Source organism: Lathyrus oleraceus, chromosome 3, assembly GCF_024323335.1.
Source record: "Lathyrus oleraceus cultivar Zhongwan6 chromosome 3, CAAS_Psat_ZW6_1.0, whole genome shotgun sequence".
NCBI classification, from domain to species: Eukaryota; Viridiplantae; Streptophyta; class Magnoliopsida; order Fabales; family Fabaceae; genus Lathyrus; species Lathyrus oleraceus.
In genome coordinates this window covers 249150388-249171891 of record NC_066581.1, presented here as the reverse complement: position 1 = coordinate 249171891, position 21504 = coordinate 249150388, and the positions used below count along the sequence as shown (strand labels likewise).

The 21504-nt window shown below is 41.9% G+C and overlaps 1 protein-coding gene across 1 annotated transcript in view; it reads left to right on the top strand.

The window, feature by feature from the left end:
- LOC127130692 (uncharacterized) overlaps positions 1-21113 on the top strand; it is a 65817-nt gene extending 44704 nt beyond the window's left edge. Inside the window, exon 2 of the mRNA XM_051059660.1 lies at positions 20233-21113. Coding sequence (XP_050915617.1) covers positions 20233-21113 — 881 coding nt within the window. The remainder of the gene's footprint in view (positions 1-20232) is intronic.
- Positions 21114-21504: the final 391 nt, after the last annotated feature.

The following is a 21504-nucleotide window of genomic DNA, read 5'->3' as shown; positions in this document are numbered from 1 at the left end:
TGACTCATTTTGTGAATAATCCTAATCAACTAATTTCACTCACTCAAATGTTTTGGCTTTGTCCATTCTTGTTAATCTTTTCATGCATTAGCCATAGGTTTCAATTCTCATTGTGGTTGATGTAAACCTCACCCTATCCTTAGTGAGTCGACAATAAGACTTCCGTACTGAAAACAGGGTTAACCCCTCTAGTACGTCGAAGCTATCCTCGCATGGTGGATGTTGGTCTTGGTCGAGTTTTCTCCCATTGATAATGAAGAACCTTAAGTGCTGTTGTTTAAAATTGAACTCACAAATGTTTTGGAAATCTTTTAGCCGAACTACGGCGTTTTGATCCTTACCTTTGATGGAAGGTACGTAGGCAGCGGGTTCATCCGTTCGAACACAAAAATAATTAACTTGTATATTCTTTTCTCATCATCCCACTCATGTTTGCACAATACTTATGTCATGACAAATAATAATTTTCAAACAACAAAGTGTGAAAAGGGCTCCCTAGGAGTACCTAGGACGCATTGGGTGCCTAACACCTTCCCATTGCGTAATTTACCCCTTACCCCGATCTCTGATCTTTTTCATTAGTTTTCTACGAGTAAAACTTCTTAGGTTTTTGTTCGCTTTTTAACCAGTCCTTAGGATAAATAAAAGTGCGGTGGCGACTCTATGTTATTGTATACTTTGCTTATGATTTAATCAATAGATCATATAGTAACGAATACACCGCTACAACTGACTCCCCTCAACAGGACATCCTAAAGCAAGTTCCCAGTCTCGGGGTCCTCGGATTGATCAGCGAGAATGCGCCCACCAGAGCTAACATAATCACGTCTCGGAGGAGAGGCCTCGACTGAGTTCTCGGGAAATGGTCACCAGAGTCGACGATTTCTAAAGGAACATCATGTTGTTACGGAACATCCGTAGGACATAATATATCCAAAAGAAACCTCGTCTGGGTGTGGTTCTTCACGAACGACTTAACGTAGCAACATGCCACGCAAGCCTCATGATCATCCACTCTAAAATCTGTGTGTACACTCAAGCCTGGGTAATAGGCTTATCTCTCGTAGAACATCCCATCCCAACAAACAAATAACAGCTCCAACAGATACAGCAGATGAATGCAAGCAAGTAAGTAAATAAATGTACAAAAGCATGAACACCCAATGAACCAAAAATCACAAAAGCTAGGAGGGACTCGCTTAGGGAAGATGGACCAGCAAGAGGTCAACTTCTTAAGTCCCCAGCAGAGTCGCCAGCTGTCACAACCTGAAAAATACAGTACGCAAAAAAAACAACCGGCGAAAGAAAATGACAGAAGAGTCGCCACCGTGCGTTATTCATCCCAAAGGAGGGAAAGGAAACGCTCGAAGTAAACCTGAAAAAGGAAAGGACAAGACGGGGTCTCGCAACCAAATCTTGGATTCGGGAGTCGGTTATGCGAAGGGAAGGTATTAGCACCCCTACGCATCCGTAGTACTCTACGGGATCCACTTTTGTAGTTCTTGTCTAAAGGGTGTGGGTTTATCCAATGTACTATTTACTAAAACTAAAAAAAAAACAAAGGGTTAAGAGAAAATGACTCGCACGGATGTCGCATCCACTGCATACGTATCTCATCTGAATATGAGAATCAGAGTCTTCGTAGCTCGGCTGACCTATGGGTTGGGGAGATGTGTGCTCGCTAAGACATCGCGTCTTATGCCTACGTATCTCATCTGGAATGAGAATCAGAGCAAGCCGTAGTTCGGCTAACTACGGGGTTATGGATTGGGTTTTGGGCGAACAACGTTACTACGCAATCTACCGGATGCTCGACCTTTGGAGACTTACTCGCCTGTAGTAGAAGGAGATAACATGTTGCTTTGGGTTTTGGGGTTTGTTCGCGTTGTAGGAATGCTCATGCAAAAAGGAAGTCTTAGGCGAAGGAACAGTGCTACCTTAATTGGCATTCAAATGGGAGACTATGCGAAGCCTCGTCTCCTATGGTGAAACGATCACACCACACAAAACATGTATCTTAAAGTAAAATGCCACCAAGGGGCTCAAACATTGCCTCCTATCGAGGTCTTCCAGCTAAGAAAGCGATAAAGTACGAGAAAGGGAAAAATTTACCACACGGATAAAGTTCCGAAGTTACAGCAATTAAAGGATTAACAACCCTTAGATCTCTCCAGCTAGATCATCAAAGAAAATCAGTCAATACGAGTAATCAGAATAAACCTCCGCATGGTATCCCTGCAAGAGTATGTGAGTCCTCACAAAAACTTGACAAAAAGGTTAGACAAACAAGATGAAATCTAGGGAAAACAATGCCATGGAAGCACAAGACAGGTTAGAACAAAACAGAACAAAAAGCAAATACTGTCACGTTCGCGACTGCTTCGCCTAGCGAAGGCTTAGCGAAGCCTCGCTACAGGCTCGCCTAGCGAAGCGGCTAGCGAAGGCCTGCGGGTTTTGGATTCCTCCTTGATAACAGTTCGATCTCTATGATCCGAAACCCTGTGGTATCCATCTCATAAACGAAAACGATTAAAACATTCAAGGTATTGTTACACATTCATGCCTATTCGAACCCGTGGGCAAAACCTGATATTACCTCATACATTCATAATATTCAAATTCAGGGCGTAAAGTAATAGGAACAAAGGCATACCTGATGAGAGAGAGTGATTAAGATTGAATGGTACGGCTGGATCTGCAAAGTAATACTAGGGTTTGTGTGAGGCGGAGTGAACTTCTCAGAGCTGCCTAAAGGTTGCTGCAGAGTAGTTCCTAGGTCTCTTTCTCCAGTCTCTGGTCTTTTCTGTTCAGCCAGTGTTTTTTTTTTTCGGGTTTATTTCATTGACCACTCTGGTATTTATAGACCAAATTTCGCAGCTTGTAGGCTTTGAATGAGGACAGCTCAAGCCCAAAACTTTTCTGTTATGTTTTGCAATACGCGCCCTTCGCCTAGCGAAGGACCTGCTCGCCTAGCGAGCATGGCAGTACTTTTCGCTAGGCGAAACATCTGCTCTCCTAGCGAGCATGACAGCTCAGCAGCAGATTCTTGCTTCTTCAGACTTGGTGATTTGCACGGTGAATGGGCCCCATTTGGACCTGTTGGTAGTGCCTCAAGTCTTTTCCTTGTGTTGACTGACCATCTAAATAGAACCTGCAAAGTGTCCTGGATGATGTTCAAGCTTCTTGGAGCTAATTCCGATTGTCATGATGCAATTTAATATGAAATACTAAATGACCTAAAAAGTGAATGCATGAATGAGGAGGGCAAATTTTGGGGTGTTACACCAATATACACAACAAGCAAGCTTTATGTGCAAGCATTCAAATTGTTTCATCATCTCAAATGGCCTACAAACAGCAAGGGTTAGTGGACAAAAGCATATTGCATCTCAATTTATGATATCAACATCAACCATCAAGGCTAGAAGCTTGAACCTGAAATGCACAACTCAAAAGATGAGTACAAACCACTAGCACCAAGGCTAGGGTCAAAGGTAAGGCAAAAAGTCAAAACAGCAACCAATATTTCACAAGAAGCAACTTCAAACAAATGAGAACATGTCCTAAAAAGGACCAAATCAAAAGCATTGAGCAAGGCCATGATTCACTTAGGAGAAGGCAAGGCAAGCAAAAGGTGCACACAATTAGTCAACCAGAACCCAAATTCCATATTAAATCAGAAATGACTCAAACAATTCTGGAAATTTTCATGAGCATACAACATGTCCGACATAATCATCATGTACAAAATCATAAACAAAGGAGCTCAATTGGCTAGGCAATGAAAATGGAGAAGATCAATATCAAATTGTGTGACACACATTGTCACACCATATTAGCATGTGCCTGAAACAGAAATGACAAAGGCTAAAAATGCACAACCAAGCCTCAAAAATCACACAACATGTTGAGAATCATCATGTAAAATTTCATGGCAATTGGATAAGTATTGAGCAATTCACATCAATTGGAATAAGGCATGGTCCAAATGTATACATGTTCAATCAATCCAACACAATTTATTTTCCAGAAACGATAAAATCCTAAAATCAACACCATAAAATTCTAGACATTCCAAGGATTATGTAGAAAAAACCTGGAATTAATTGGATTATTATTCTATTTTTGGTGATTTTTTGAAGTTCATGCATAAAAATGAAATTAAAATTGTGAAAACATGGAAAAAAATGAAAAGAATTATGAAAACTGGAATTGCAGCCAGGCAGGATCGAAGTGTGTACGCGCTATACCAAAACTACGTCGTTTTGGCCAGGATTTTAAATGGAGAAACGCACGCTAGCGAAACGACGTCGTTTCGCCCTAGGGTTTACAGGCGGCGGCTGGTACTGTAGCTTGCGGCGGAAACCACCGTCTTCCTCATGAAGACGGTGGTGGTGAACAGTGACATTCATGAGAAATTTTGCAGAATCACGAAAATTTTATATCATTTTAAAGCTTGTGACATGTAGGTTCCGAATCTACCATTATTTTACTTTAATTAATCATGATCACAGCAAATCGAAGAGAAAACCACATGAATATTCAAACTTTAATCTCATGTATCTTCCTCAATATTGCGCCATTTTTCATGTTCTTTATATCAGTGGAATCAGCAAGCAAAACTCTACAACTCTATGTGCATAAAAAAGAAAATTAAGAGGTGCGAAATTCTGACCTCTTGGAGCTTCAACAATGGCAGTGGTAGATTCAAGGCTTGACAAGCATCCAAATCCACTCCTGTATCACTGTTATGAAGCCTGAAGTTGAAATTGAGGCTTGGCACAACCTAGATCTAGCTCAAATAGTCATTTCCATCTTCATGTTCTTCCTTGGATTATGCATGAATTCTGGCCAAAATCAATGATCCAAGGCTTTATCTACACCAAATCAATATCACAGAACAAGAATATGGAAGAAAATCAAAGACTTATGTGGAAGAAATTTGAATTTGGATTGGGAGAAATTTTGGAGGGAAATTTTCAATCTAGATCTAGAATTGAGAAATAATCAAAAATTATGTTATGATTAGCTATTTATATGACATGTTAATCCATTTCCTAATCATGCTTAGGCTTGGCTAATTAAATTTTAATGAGAAAAGAGGTGTTGTGCAAAATTTGGTTTTTTCACCCCATGCATGCAATCCCACGTGAACAGTAACAATGGCCATGCAATTTCACTTAAAACCCTCCTATGAACATGTTGGAATGGTTAAAAAGTCCATATGATGCACCAATTTTGAATTCATGGTTTTCCCTCCAAAAATCACATGAATAAGCAAATGATTATATGACAAAATTTCATGCAATGTGATGAATTATTTGGAAACTACATGTCATGAGAAGAAATATGCAAAAAGAGGCACTCATTTTGGAGTTCTAGATCAAAAGTTATGTCCTTTTGAAGTTCCATGCACACTTGGCAATGATTGGATCAGATCTCCTCAACCATTCATCAGATGCTCATGATCTTGGACTTTTTGGAAATGGGAGACAAAGATATTCAACTTTCATGTTGGACAAAATTTCATTTTAAGCTTATTTGATGTTGGAAAGTTGAGTTGAAGTTGGTCCAAAAACTTGCCATTTTTGGAAACTTGAAATTACAGGTCACTTTCCATTTTGGGAAACTTTTGATCTGGCTTCAAAATATTCAAGGTAGATGTTTGACATGTTGAATAAACCTCTTTTAGACATGAATGAAGTTTCTCAAACCATTTCTCCACCTCCTAGCCCTCAGTTGACTTGCAGTTGACTTTTATGGGCCCCAGATGACCTGAAACTGCACTGTGGACTTTGAGCCTCTAGCACTTGGTACAATGGCTTCAAAATGAACCTTGGGTTCCCATAAGCTCTCTAGAACACCCATAGGGCCTTTATCTCATGGGAATGCTTTGCTCCTTTGCACAGGTGAATCCTCCTGATACCAGTCTTGACTGATAAGATGCAAGGTACTATGCAATGTTAATGACCTAAAAATGAAATGAATGCATGAATGGAGGGTGCAAATTTGAGGTGCTACAGCAACTGCTGCAAATGTGCCACACTGATGTTGAAAAATGATCCGTCTCTTCTGGGGATATGATCCAATCTGGTTTAATACATGTATGCATATGTTTGAGTTTTCCATGGCGTAATGCTCCATACTGAATGGAAATGCTACGCGATTTGAGAATGCGAATGCAAATGATGATTACTACATGCAAGATGCAAAGGGAGGAAAACTCCTGCTGGGAAAGCAAATGATCACTTTACTGAGCATACAATTTCTGCTTCAATCTTCCAACTCTGTGGGGACATATAACAATTCTGTTGAGGATATTTGTTGATCTGACATTCTCGGAACGGTAGAGAAACCAACTCAACCGGGGAGTCACTTGTTGGGAAAACACCAACCTCTCGACCATGCTGGGGAAACAAATTCCGAACTCGACTTAGACGACCCAACTTCTTACACGACTGGACAGTGTTGAAACAACGGGGTCTTCCTTCGAACAAACTTTGGCTCATCTGCTTTAGCCATCAATCAAAGATAGTAACCTGCAAAACAGCAAGACATACATGCCCCAGGGGATCGTATGGACAACATATACTCAAGTATACCTAATCATTCAAAATTGTTTTCAGATGTTTTATCTTTCCGCACGTCGTTGTCTAGCCTTCATGTTTTTAGATGCGATGTTTATCAAAAACTCGGACGTTTTTTGCAAACAAAATAGTAGAAATAAAAAAAACAAGAGAGCAATTTGACTGAATAACGACTTTTATTGATTGAGAATGGCCTATAAAGGCAAATACATCAGGAAGCAATTCCTAGGAAGAGGTAATTGCGTCAAAAGAGAAAATAAACTATCCTATTGGCAATGTGAACACGACATTCCACTATTTTCCAATTTTGTTCTGACTCATAGATCTTCACTTTCCCCAAATTCCTTGCCTTCTGAGAAGAGTGATTGGACCGATCATATCCTTCAAGATGGTAGACACTGAAACGCGATGAAGTACAGATAATTCAGACTGTAGTCTTCGCTTTAATCCCTCTTTTGCCTGGACCGCCTTTTCAGGTTTTCAATCCACCGGGATACCCATTTTTGCCTAAGCCGCCTTTGCAGGTTTTCGACTTACCGGGTGTACATATTATTTTTTATTCTTTATCCCTAACTTTTGCCCGAACCTTTTTCTTTTCTTTTTCTCTTGGTTCGCCGGGATGCCCTTTTTTGCCTGGACTTTCCTTTTTTGTCCAGCGGGTCAGTTTATGCGAAGTATTTTTTGACTACATATGAATTCACAGGAGAAGGAAAATCTTCACCATCCATAGTTGTAAGTATCAAGGCTCCACCAGAAAAGACCTTTTTAACAACATATGGACCTTCATAATTCGGAGTCCACTTGCCCCTGCTATCTGTACCGGGACGAAGGATCATCTTAAAAACTAAGTCACCTATCTGATAGCTTCGAGGATACACTTTCTGGTCAAAGGCCTTCTTCATCCTTCTCTGATATAGTTATCCATGGCACACAACCGCTAATCGTTTTTCCTCAATTAAATTTAACTCATCGAACCTGGCTTGAACCCATTCAGCCTCGTCAAGTTTCACATCCATCATCACCCTCAAAGAAGGGATTTCAACTTCTACTGGCAAGACTGCCTCCATGCCATACACAAGTGAAAACGGAGTTGCCCTAGTTGACGTACGCACTGAGGTACGATACCCGTGCAAAGCAAAAGGCAACATATCATGCCAATCCTTATACGTCACAACCATCTTTTGCACAATCTTCTTAATGTTCTTGTTTGCCGCCTCTACAGCACCATTCATTTTTGGTCTGTAAGGAGAAGAATTGTGGTGTTCAATCTTAAAGTCTTTGCAAAGCTCTTTCATCATCTTGTTATTGAGATTTGAACCATTATCAGTGATGATTCTCTCAGGAACCCCATAACGATAGATAATTTCTTTCTTAATGAATCGAGCAACCACTTGTCTGGTAACATTGGCATAGGAAGCTGCTTCCACCCACTTGGTAAAGTAATCAATCACGACTAGGATGAAGCGATGTCCATTAGAAGCGGCAGGTTCAATCTTTCCAATCATATCGATGCCCCACATTGCGAATGGCCAAGGAGAATTCATAACATTCAGAGGGTTTGGTGGTACATGCACTTTATCTGCATATATCTGACATTTGTGGCACTTCCGAGCATATTTGAAACAACCAGATTCCATGGTTATCCAGTAATAACCTACTTTTAACAACTTCTTGGCCATTGCATGACCACCAGCATGGGTACCGAAAGATCCCTCGTGTACTTCCTGCATTAACATGTTTGCTTCGTGTCTAACCACGCATCTGAGCAGAACCATGTCAAAGTTCCTCTTGTACAACACATCATCCTTATTCAAGTAAAAGCTTCTAGCTAGCCTTCTCAGTGTCTTCTTGTTATTCTTTGACGCTCCTTCAGGATACTCTTGGCTTTTGAGGAAATTCTTAATATCATAAAACCACGGCTTCTCATCAATAACAGACTCGGCTGCAAACACATACGCAGGCCTCTTATGTGGATTCACAGCAACGTGTGGCACATGATTCGGCCAATGAACTTTAATCATGGAAGACAATATGGCTAAGGCATCAGCCATTTGATTTTTATCTCGGGGTACATGATACAACTTTACTGTCTTGAAGAAAGTCAGGATCCTTCTGGTGTAATCTCTATAAGGAATCAAATGCGGTTGATGAGTATTCCAGTTTCCATTGACCTGGTTAATCACTAGAGCAGAATCTCCATAAATATCCATAGTTTTGATCCTTAGGTCGATGGCTTCCTCAATCCCCATGATACAGGCCTCGTACTCAGCTTCGTTGTTGGTTACTTCGAAAGTCAATCTGGCGGAAAAAGGTATGTGTGCACCTTTAGGATTAATGAGTACTGCTCCAACACCATTTCCATTCACATTTACCGCCCCATCAAACATCAGTGTCCACTTGTCATCGGGATCCGGTCCTTCCTCGACAAGAGGCTCTTCACAATCTTTCATCTTTAAGTACATGATATCTTCATCGGGGAATTCAAACATCATCGTCTGATAGTCATCAATTGGTTGCTCGGCCAGGTAATCAGACAAAATACTACCCTTGATGGCCTTTTGCGACGTGTACTGGATATCATACTCTGTCAAAACCATATGCCAGCGAGCCACTTGTCCGGTAAGAGCCGGCTTTTCAAAGATATACTTTACTGGGTCCATCTTAGAAATCAACAAGGTAGTATGGTTCAACATATACTGTCTTAGCCGGCGAGCAGACCATGCCAAAGCGCAGCAAGTTTTCTCGAGCAGCGAATATCTTGTTTCACAGTCGATAAACTTTTTGCTAAGGTAGTATATTGCATGCTCTTTTCGACCAGACTCGTCATGCTGTCCCAATACACACCCACCGAATTCTCTGTTACTGAAAGGTACATTATCAGAGGCCTCCCAGGAACTGGAGGTATAAGAATTGGAGGTTTCTGCAAATATTCTTTTATCTTATCAAAAGCTTTTTGACAATCATTGTTCCACCTGATTGCTTGATCTTTTCTTAGCAATTTAAATATCGGCTCGCACGTAGCTGTTAGGTGAGATATGAACCGTGCAATATAGTTCAGCCTCCCTAAAAACCCACGAACCTGCTTTTCCGTTCTTGGTTCAGGCATTTCTTGAATAGCTTTTACTTTCGCTGGATCAACCTCAATCCCTCTCTCACTAACAATGAAACCTAACAGCTTTCCAGATCTCACTCCAAATGTACATTTGTTTGGATTCAGCCTCAGTTTGAACTTTCTCAATCTTTCGAACAACTTTTGCAAGTTTACCAAGTGCTTCTCTTCTGTCTGAGACTTCGCAATCATATCATCCACGTACACTTCAATTTCTTTGTGCATCATGTCATGAAAGAGAGTCGTCATAGCTCTTTGGTAGGTAGCACCGGCGTTCTTCAACCCAAATGGCATTACCCTATAACAGAACGTGCCCCAAGGTGTAATGAATGTCGTCTTCTCCAAGTCTTCTGGCACCATCTTGATCTGATTATAGCCAGAAAATCCATCCATGAAAGAGAAAACCGAGGATTGAGCAGTGTTATCGACCAATACATCAATGTGAGGTAATGGGAAGTCATCTTTTGGGCTGGCTCTGTTTAAATCTCGGTAATCGACACACATTCTGACTTTACCATCCTTCTTCGGCACGGGTACGATGTTGGCCACCCAAGGGGGATAATTGGTAACTGCTAGAAAACCTGCATCCAACTGTTTTTGAACCTCCTCTTTGATCTTGACAGCCATATCAGGACTAGTTCTGCGAAGCTTCTGCTTTACCGAAGGACAATCTTCTCTGAGAGGTAGCCTGTGCACCACAATATCTGTATCCAAACCAGGCATATCTTGATACGACCATGCGAATACGTCCACATATTCTTGCAGCATTTCAATCAGCCCTCTCTTGACCTTTTCCTCTAAAGCAGCCCCTATCTTGATCTCTTTCTTTGCGTCCTCAGTACCAAGGTTAATGACTTCCAACTCTTCCTGATGAGGTTGAATGACTCTTTCCTCCTGTTTCAATAGTCTGGCCAATTCTTTGGGGAGTTCACAATCTTCTTCACTCTCCTCTTCGGCTTGGTAAATGGGATTATCAAAGTCATACTGAGCCATAACAGAACTGTTTTTAATGGAATCCGCAAGGTCAATTCTGCACGAACGATGTTTCATGCTTTATTTTAGAAAAGAGTTCAAGGATGTCACAAAAAAGAAAAAAAACATTGCCATTTTTATTGTTTTGAAAATGAAAGTAATAAAAACAGAAAGATAGTGAGCACAAGTTTGATTGCAAAACATCCTTTATTGATGATAATCATTGAAAATTCAAAACATGATGTGGCCCTACAATGAACCACTACGCCTTGGCCAGAGCGTAGGGCTTTCATGCAAAATGCAAAACAAAAGAAAATTACTCTGTCTGAAGAGTAACTTGGACTATTTCTTCAGCAGTCCAGTTGTTGATCTTCTCCCCCGGAGCACACGGGCGCACCCAATTATCCATATCATAATCACTGTCACCATCTTCATTGTCTATTGCAAAGACATCACCGTGATTCATTAACCTAACACTAGTGAAAGTGCACGGCCCTTCCTGATTCTGGACCCCCTGCTCTGATGATTTAAAAGGCTGATAACCAATGCCAAACATATCTTCTTTTACGGGCACATCAATCATCTTGCCCCAGCCTTCCGTGTTACCTGAATGAATGACCTCCAGAGCTTGTTTATAGGACGCAATCGAGGTACCTGATTTCTTCTGTTCAACAAAAGCCACCTTCTCAATACTGACAGTCTCAAAAGCTTGACATAGAGTTTCATGAATTTCGCCATCCATCTCCACATATTTGAAGAAGGATAAATGGCTCACAAATATGTCCTCTTCGCCACACACGGTCACAACTTGACCATCCCACACATATTTTAGCTTTTGGTGAAGAGTCGAGGAAACTACTACGGCTCCATGTATCCAGGGATGCCCCAACAGACAACTATATGCTGGTTGAATATCCATCACATAGAAGACAATATTAAACACTTCCGGGCCGATCTTCACAGGCAACGTAACTTCACCAAAAACTGATTGCTTGGATCCATCAAAAGCACGGACAACAAGATCACTTGGTATGACAACAACCCCTTCGGTATCAAGCTTACTTAGAGCCTTTTTGCGAAGCACATTCAAAGAAGAGCCGGTATCAACCAAAACATGCGACAAAACCACGCCTTTGCATTCCATCGTGATATGCATAGCTCTATTGTGATTGCGACCCTAAGGTGTCAAGTCTATATCCGTGAATCCCAAACCATGTCTCGTGTTAACATTTGCAATAACACCTTCAAGCTGGTTAACAGAAATCTCTTGAGGCACATAAGCCATATTCAACATTTTCAACAGGGCGTTACGATGTGCCTCGGAACACATCAACAGAGAGAGAATAGAGATTTTTGATGGTGTCTGGTTCAACTGATCCACGATCTTGTAATCACTTTTCTTGATAATTCTCATAAATTCCTCCACGTCCTTCTCAAAAGAATTCTCGGGCACTTCCTTTCGCACTGGTTCTTCTTCAACTACAACTTGTTTTCCTTTTGTTCTAGCAAGAGCCTCAGCATTATTATCCTTCGGAACCTGTGGTGCAAACAAACGACCACTTCTCGTAAGTCCTCCAGGTCCTCCCACATTACCCACTATCGAACCAATTGTTATTGGAGTCTTATCTGACGAACCAATCGTCACAGGATTATGATTTACTGATCTGGTCTGATTCTCAAGTCTTCTATTTCTACAAGAAGCATTGTCATATTGCCACGGGATTGCTCTACTATTCTCAAAAAGTCTTCCACTAGAAGCAGCAATGGTGGTACGGGTACTGATAGTTACCGGAGCATTAGTAATCACGGGAACACCAATAGTCATCGGAGCAGATATGGTCACGGGCACAGCTACGGTCACAGGAGTACCAACAGTCACAGGCGCACTAATAGTTCTTGGAGCACGTACAGGACCTTCTGACGGTGTAAAGTAAATGGTAACAGTTAATACCTCTCCCCAGTCCTTCACTACTCGATCAAACTGTAAACAACCTTCATTCATCAATTCCTGGATACCTTCTTTCAATTTCACACAGCCGTTTTCATGATTACCACAATCTGAACAATTCTTGTCACATCCCGGGAATACTCCCCCTCTAAGCAAACGTTCCTTCACCACAAACAACGAAGTCTGAACATCATTAACATCGACTACCAAGTTCAAATTTTCCCCATCTTCCACACTGTTTACTCTGGGGCCTCCATGCTGAGGCATAGGATTATTCATCACATTCGGAGTAGGAGCGAAGTTAATCGTCTTGGCATCGATCAAGTTTTGGACTTTATGGTGAAAAGCCCGACAATTCTCGATGTGGTGCCCTGGCGCACCAAAATGAAAATCACAACGGACGTTGGCTTCATAACCAGCGGGAATCCTTGTTAATGGAGCCATAATGCGAAGTTCAACAAACTTTAACCTGAGAAGTTCAGGGAGTAATTCAGCATAAGTCATTGGCAACGGATCAAAATGACGATCTGGCATTCTTTGTCTTGGTTGGAATTGGCATTGCTGTTGTTGTTGTGGTTGTCCTCTTTGTTGTTGTTGAGGTTGGGTTGCTGGAATAGTCACAACAGCAGCTTGACGGTATTGTTGTCCTCTGTTTCCACTTCTCTGATTATGTATAGCATTTGTCTCACCCTCTCTCCTTCTGGGTGCCCCTGAGAATGGCTTCTTAGCACTTGAAGAACTTGAAGAACCAGGGTCTCGGATTTTTCCCGCTTTGATAAGACTTTCAGTTCTTTCTCCGCAAATCACAACATCCGAAAAACTGCCAAAAGGGCAACTTCCCATACGATCCATAGGGTTCCAAGGAACATATCAGTCAATTCTCTCTCCAACATCGGAGGTTGTACTCTCGCAGCTAGTTCGCGCCACCTCTGGATGTATTCCTTGAAACTCTCACCGGTCTTTTGAAACAAACTCTGCAACTGGGTTCTGCTCGGAGCCATGTCCATGTTATGCTTGTACTGCCTCAGAAAAGCTTCACCTAACTCTCTCCAGCTTCTGACAGATTCTTTTCTCAAGTCCATGTACCAATCCAAAGATGCTCCAGACAAGCTATCTTGGAAAAAGTACATCCACATCTTTTCATCATCAGTATAAGCGGATATCTTCCGGTCGTAAGCTTGCACATGAGTTCGGGGACAAGAAGTGCCATTGTACTTGTCGAAAGATGGCGCTTTGAACTTGTACGGGATCCTCAACCCATCAACTAAACCCATATTAGTAACATCAAAACCCAAAGAATTCTGGCACTCCACGGCACGAATCTTTTCAGCAAGGGCGTCAACCTTTCTATCTCTCTCTTCCGCCTTTCCAAATTCCTCATCATCATTGGGAATGGTGAACATATCTTCTTGCTTGTCAACCAACTGAGAAGGATGGTGAATTGGAGCACGTGCTGCTCGAGCATTAGCAGCCTCCGTAATGATGGGTTGTCCATTGATTCTAATACCACACAATTCGTCACCATTAGCATGGTTGTTGACAGGGTTGGTAACAGCAGCGTCATCGACAGGGGTCCCTTCTGGCGAGTTCTGACCGACAGGGGGGATCACAGTTTCTTGTCTCTGGACCAAGGCTCAGAGTTCCTCTTGCCCTTGCACTACCCCTTGCATCATACTCATGAATTGGGCCATGTTGGTCCTCATCTCCGCTAGATCTGCTTGAAAGCTTTCCATTACTCTCTATTGGTTTCTGCGGGTACCGTACCGATGAATGCCTGAGTCAGCTATCCGGCTAATGAACACCAAATAATATAAGAACACCGCAGCGGTACCTGTTATGCAAGATATGCAAATGAATATGTAAATGCAATGACATGTTTATCAATTCCAACGGGTATTCTACCCCCTTGATTCCGGTCTCACATCCGACAGAAAGCGCAAGAAGACCGAGTTGTGGATAAACTTTTGAGATCAAGATGTAATAAAAGTAAACCATTATACAAATGCGTTCAAGAAGGGAAAGGCCTTAGACAATAGTACATCAAAAGAGGATCTCCACAACAAGCCTGTGGATCATGCATTACAAAGAAACAACATAAAAAGTAAAGAGAGGAACAAAAATCAGGAATCAGCCTCCTGCATACAACCCATAAGGATTGTGCCTCATTTCAGCCAGCAATGCCACCGTGTCGGGATGATCCGGAGATTCTGTCAAACATCGGATAAGAAGATTCCTCTTGTGAATAACTCCATCCAACTTGTTGATATGCTCTCTGTAGTAATTCCCATCATCTTCTCCGAATACCTCTTCAAGTTTGGATTTCTTCAAACCTGCCAGCACTTTGAGTTCCTCAATCTGTCTTTGAGCTTTGTTGAGTTGATCTGTCATGTAGCCATTAGTCGAACCGGCACACAGAAGCTCATTGTTCTTCTCCTTCAGCAGAATCTTCAACTTCTCCATCTGACCAGTCAATTCGGCCACCATCTCATCCTCCTTCACCTTCCTAGAAGCTGAAAATGTATCCCATTGCTCTTGCCAACCAGCTAGCTTACCAAGAGCATCTGTTAACTGTTGTTTGACTCGCCTCAACTCAGAACTGGATGATCCCAAGGCTTCCTCTGTCTTCCTGAAGAAGTCCACCTCCACAGCTAATTTCCTCTCTGCTTCCTCTTGCAATCTAACGGCTTCCCCCTTCTGATATTCCGCCTCATGGAATTGATGCATACAGTCTTGCAGCTTCACACTTAACTCCGATTTTTCAGTTTGAAGTTCCTCCATGGCATTCTTCAATTTGTCATACTCCTCTCGGCTCACTGTTGTTGACTGCTCAGGCTTTGGTGGATACAAAGTTTCTTCAATAGGAAACAGCAGACCAAACTCTTCGACTCTTCCTTGAAGCCACTCTTCATATTAAGGGTATGTTCTACAATCTCCTTTTCCAAGCACAGTTCTTCCTCTCTTGATCACCTTGAGCCAAGCCTCAGCTGCCTTACGCGATACAGTCAAATCAGATGAAGAATAGAAAAACAGAGATTCTTCTACATCTTTTTCCAAAGGCGGAGTTCTTAAAGCATATCCAAACTGTCTGACTGTTAGAGAAGGATTGTAGTTGATCCCTCCTCTTCTTCCTACCAACGGTATATTCGGGAAGTTCCCACAACTGTGAATAATATCCGCCCGAAGCAAGCTCCGGTCAGACCACTAAGAAATATCTTCAGCTCTCAACCCCATCAGTCTCTTTGACCAACTCAACGAGTTTTTGACATCAACGAACGCTCCTGACTTGGGTAGGTGGGAACTGAACCACTTGTAAAACAAAGGCGCGCAACAATTCACCAATCCTCCCCTTCTATTCTCATTCCTGTGATGCACTGAATGAAAGAAATCTCCCAACAAGGTCGACACTGGATTTCCCAACACGAAGAGGCATATGGCGTCTACGCCCACAAATTTCGCCACATTAGGGAACAGGACAATCCCATACACACAAAGAGCCAACACAGCATTGAAACCCCTCTGGTCACCATCTTCAAGCTTCTTCTTTTCTTCTCCCAGTAAGAAACTCAAATGAAAACCATTAACTCCTCCCTTCTAACACATATTAGCCTTCAAGATTGATTTCCCAAATATGTGGCTGAAGCAACCATGTTTAGATCGGGTAGAAACTCGGAACTATAGAATAGCAACTGCGGCTTGATAGGAACTCTTAGAAAACTAGCAACTTCCTCCAAAGTAGGGACCAAAATATAATCTGGGAACGTGAAACACCTCAATGGAGGGTCATAGAACTGCAACAGTGTAAAGAGAGCATCATGTTGATCTTTGGAAAGAACCGTAACGAAACTCAGAATCAAACCGTACTTCTTCCGGAATCCTTCTAGAGAACCATGATCCATTAACTTCATCAGTTGTTGAATAGGCTCCAAGAAAACCACAGGAAACTTGTAGGCGACATGTCTCTTTCTGCCAATATCCATCTTAAGAGAACCAGAAAAACCTTGATCGGAATCAAGAAGAAGATGTAAACCCCCTAGAAATGGATAAACATGTGTCAAATGATATGAATGCAACATGATGTAATACAAAATAATGTGATGCAATGCAGTGACATGGGAATCAAGATTGTTGTATCGGCTTGAACATCTGTCGGGTTGCACTGTCTGAAGAGAAACCCACTGAGTAATATAATACGAGATCAGAGTTCTGCTCCATAAAACCAGGTTGGTTGAAGGTTAATGTTTCCTGAATTTAGCCCTCCCTCACTGGTAGGTTCTAAGAATAGAAGTTTGTCAGTTTCAGCCCTTCAGTCGAGAATAATACGTTTACCACTGAAGGTTTGGCATTATTACGGGATAAAAGACCTCCGCTGACTCCCCTCAACAGGATATCCTAAAGCAAGTTCCCAGTCTCGGGGTCCTCGGATTGAGCAGCGAGAATGCGCCCACCAGAGCTAACATAAACGCGTCTCGGAGGAGAGGCCTCGACTGAGTTCTCGGGAAATGGTCACCAGAGTCGACGATTTCTAAAGGAAAATATTGTCGTCATGGAACACCCATAGGACAAAATATATCCAAAAGGAACCTCGTCTGGAATGTGGGTCTTCATGAACGACTTAACGTAGCAACATGCCACGCAAGCCTCATGACTATCCACTCTAAAACTTGTTTGTACGCTTAAGCCTGGGTAGTGGGCTTATCTCATAGAACATCCCACCCCAACAAACAAACATCCCAACAGAGCCAACAGACACAGTAATGATATGTACACAATGCAATAGGGTAAAGCAGGTAAATAAATAACTGTACAAAAGAATAAACACCCAATAAATAAGAAACTACAAATACTAGGAGGGACTCGCTTAGGGAAACCGGGTCCCCAGCAGAGTCGCCAGCTGTCGCAGCCTAAAAAATATAATATGCGAAAAAACAACCGGCGAAAAGGAAAAGACAAGGTCTCGCAACCAAATCTTGGGTTCGGGAGTCGATTATACGAAGGGAAGGTATTAGCACCCCTACGCATCCGTAGTACTCTACGGGATCCACTCTTGTTGTTCTTGTCTAAAGGGTGTGGGTTTATCTAATGTACTATTTACTAAAAGAGGGGTCAAAAGAAAATGACTCGCACGGATGTCGCAACCACTGCATACGTATCTCATTTGCATGTGAGAATTAGAGTCTTCGTAGCTCGGCTACCTATGGGTTAAAGGGGAGTGTGCTCGCTAAGACATCGCGTCTTATGCCTACGTATCTCATCTGGAATAAGAATCAGAGCAAGCCGTAGTTCGGCTATGTACGGGTTTGTTTTGGGTGAACGACGTTGCTACGCAATCTACCGGATGCTCGACCTTTGGAGACTTACTCGCCTGTAGTAGAAGGAGTTAACGTGTTCTTAGGAGAAGAAAAATCAATGAGTTTGTTTGTGTTTTAGGAATGCTCATGCAAAAAGGAAGTCCTAGACGAAGGAACCGTGCTACCTTAATTGACATGCAAACGAGAGACTATACGAAGCCTAGCAATCCTATGGGGAGACGATCACACCATACAAAACAAACATGCATAAAATAAACACGCCAACAAGGGGGCTCAAACATACATGGGTAGGGCTTTAGTCAAGAGGGGTCATATCAACCTCGACAAACAAGCCATGGAAAGTTAATCAAATAGGCTCTAAACCACTGACATTGAACGTCCGGGTGAGCAGATCAAAAGGGTAATGAGGATAAGACCTCATAACTCTTAACCCTGGACAGGGTGAGCTCATGACAAAAAGTGGGGATTCAGAAAGGTGGAACCCTCTCCACGGACTGACCGGACAAAAGATCTTGGGCTTTTGCTCTAAAGCATCGACACGTAGTGTGAGCTTAAAGAACGACACACTGAATAACGGGGGATTGATTACTAATCCCTTTTATCCGTCAATTGCCTCTTTATGGAGGTCTTTAGCACTGGTGCCTCTTCTTGGAGGTCTTTGGGCACAAAAATAAACACACAAGAACATTGCCTCCTATCGAGGTCTTCCAGCTAAGAAAGTAGTAAAATGTGGGAAAGATAAAGGGATCAAGAGATCTACAACACGGATAAAAATCCGAAGTAACAACAACTGAAGAGATAAGAAACCCATAGGTCTCTCAAGCTAGCATCATCAAAGAAAGCAAGTCAGCAGGGCAATCAGAATAAATCTCCAAATGGTATCCCACAAATAAAGTGGAATGCCAAGCAAGCTATCTTTGCAAGAGTCATGTGAGCCCTCACAAAAACTCAACAAACAGGTTAGAATGACAAGATGGGGGTGCAATCAAGAGTTGCACCAAATTGAAATGTAACCACATGAATCATGCCATTAAAATTCACAAAAAGTTCACAAAAAGCAACTAAGGGTAGGGGGCCTAAACCTCTTGTCAAACAAATGAATCAAAAGGGTATCAAAACTCAAAATCAGGGACCAGGATCCACACATCAGGACGTGACATATATACTAAAACATGTGCCCGGAGGCAATAGAAAGCATGTCATAACAAAGCATGAAATAGATTGGAGATCAAACAGAAAAAGTAGCTACTGTCGCGATCGCTACTGCCTCGCCTAGCGAAGGCTTAGCGAAGCTTCGCTGCAGGCTCGCCTAGCGAAGCGGCTAGCGAATGCCTACGGGTTCTGGATTTTCCATTGATAACAGTGCGATTTCAGAAACCCCAAACCCTAGGTATCCATTTCAGAAACTGAGTGATCAAACATTCAAAGTATTGTTATACATTCATGCATATCTAAACCCACATGCAAAACCTAACGATACCCACTCTCCCGGATTCAACCATAATACCTCATACATTCAGAAAATTCAAATTGAAAGCATAGAGTAATGGGAATAAGGAAAACCTGATTGGAGAGATCGAATGAAGTTCAATTGCACGGTTGGGTTCGCAAAGAAATCTTAGGGTTTATGTGAGATGGATGTGGTAGAGGTGATCCTGTGCAAAGGAGTTTTTTCCTTCAGTGTCTATGGAGGCTGCTCTGAATTCTGTTAGCTCTTCTCTTCTTCCCGGGTTTTTTGTTCCACTGAAACTCTGAATTTATAACCTGATTTTCGTGGCTTTGTGGGCTCAAATGAGAGAGGCCCAAGTCCAAGATTTTCTGTTATATTTTAAAACGCGTGGGCTTTGCCTAGCGAAGAATTTGCTCGCCTAGCGAGCATGATAGTTCAGATTCGCTAAGCGAACCACGCTGCTCGCCTAGCGAGCATGACAGCTCATGGACAAACTTTTGCTCCTTCAAGATTAGCGTTTTGAATGATGAATAGACCCCATTTGAACATGTTGGAAGTAACTCAAGTTATCCTCTATCCATATAACATTCAGTTGACCAACAGTTGACTTTTGACTTCACAGTTGAATACAAGCTTCTTGGAGGACAAACTCTTGAAGCTGATTCTGATTGACATGATGAAATGCAATATGAAATGTTAAATGACCTAAAATGAATGCATGAATGAGGAGGGCAAATTTGAGGTGCTACACTATGCTTCTAGGACTTTAGATTCTGCACAGTCAAATTACACTACCACTGAAAAAGAACTGCTAGCTATTGCTTTTGCTCTTGATAAATTCAGATCTTATTTGCTAGGTTCCAAGGTTGTTGTTTTTACTGACCATGCAGCTTTGAAGTACTTGCTGAAGAAGCCGGATGCAAAACCGAGATTGATTCGGTGGATGTTGTTGCTCCAAGAGTTTAATGTTGAGATTAAAGACAAAAGTGGAGTTGAGAACTTAGTGGTTGATCACTTGAGCAGGATAGAGAGAAATGAAGATCCTTTTCCTATTCAGGATGACATTCCTGATGAGCAGTTGTTTCTTTTGCATGGGATTACACCTTGGTTTGCTGACATTTTTAATTTTCTTGTTGCTGGTGTTTTTCCTACAGGTGCATCGAGATCACAGGTTCATAAACTCAAGAGTGATGCCAAATATTATGTTTGGGATGATCCATATCTATGGAACTTTGGTAGTGATCAGGTAATCAGGAGATGTGTCCCCGACAATAAGATTGAATCTATTTTGAATTTTTCTCATGCATCTCAAGTTTGCGGACACTTTGGTCCTCAAAGGACGGCAAGAAAGGTCCTTGATTCAGGTTTCTATTGGCCAACTGTTTTTAATGATGCTTATGAGACTTACCGCACTTGTAAAGAGTGCCAGATAGCAGGTACAAACATCACTCGCAAGAGTGAAATGCCTCAGCAGCCCATGCTTTTCTGTGAGGTATTTGATGTATGGGGAATCGACTTCATGGGTCCCTTTCCTGTATCATTTGGTTTTCTTTACATTTTGCTTGCTGTTGATTATGTTTCAAAGTGGGTGGAAGTTATCCCCATTAGGACTAATGATTCTAGAGTTGTTGCAGATTTTGTCAGGTCTAATATGTTTTGCAGGTTTGGAATACCGCGAGCTATCATCAGTAACCAAGGCACTCATTTCTGTAACCGCACCATGGAAGCTTTACTCTGAAAGAATGGAGTTGTGCACAGAGTCTCTACTTCTTATCACCCACAAACTAATGGGCAAGCTGAGATCTCAAACAGGGAGATCAAACAGGTTTTAGAGAAAATGGTGCAGCCAAACAGGAAGGACTGGAGCCGTCGTCTAGAAGACGCACTTTGGGCTCAAAGAACCGCTTTCAAGACACCCATTGGGATGTCTCCTTATCGACTTGTTTTTGGTAAGGCATGTCATCTTCCTATTGAGATAGAACATCGTGCTTATTGGGCGGTGAAAAGTTGTAATTTGGAGATGCAACAAGCAGGTATTGAAAGAAAACTCCAATTATAACAGTTGGAAGAGCTTAGATTAGAGGCTTATGAAAGCTCTAGGATTTATAAAGAGAAAACTAAGCACTTCC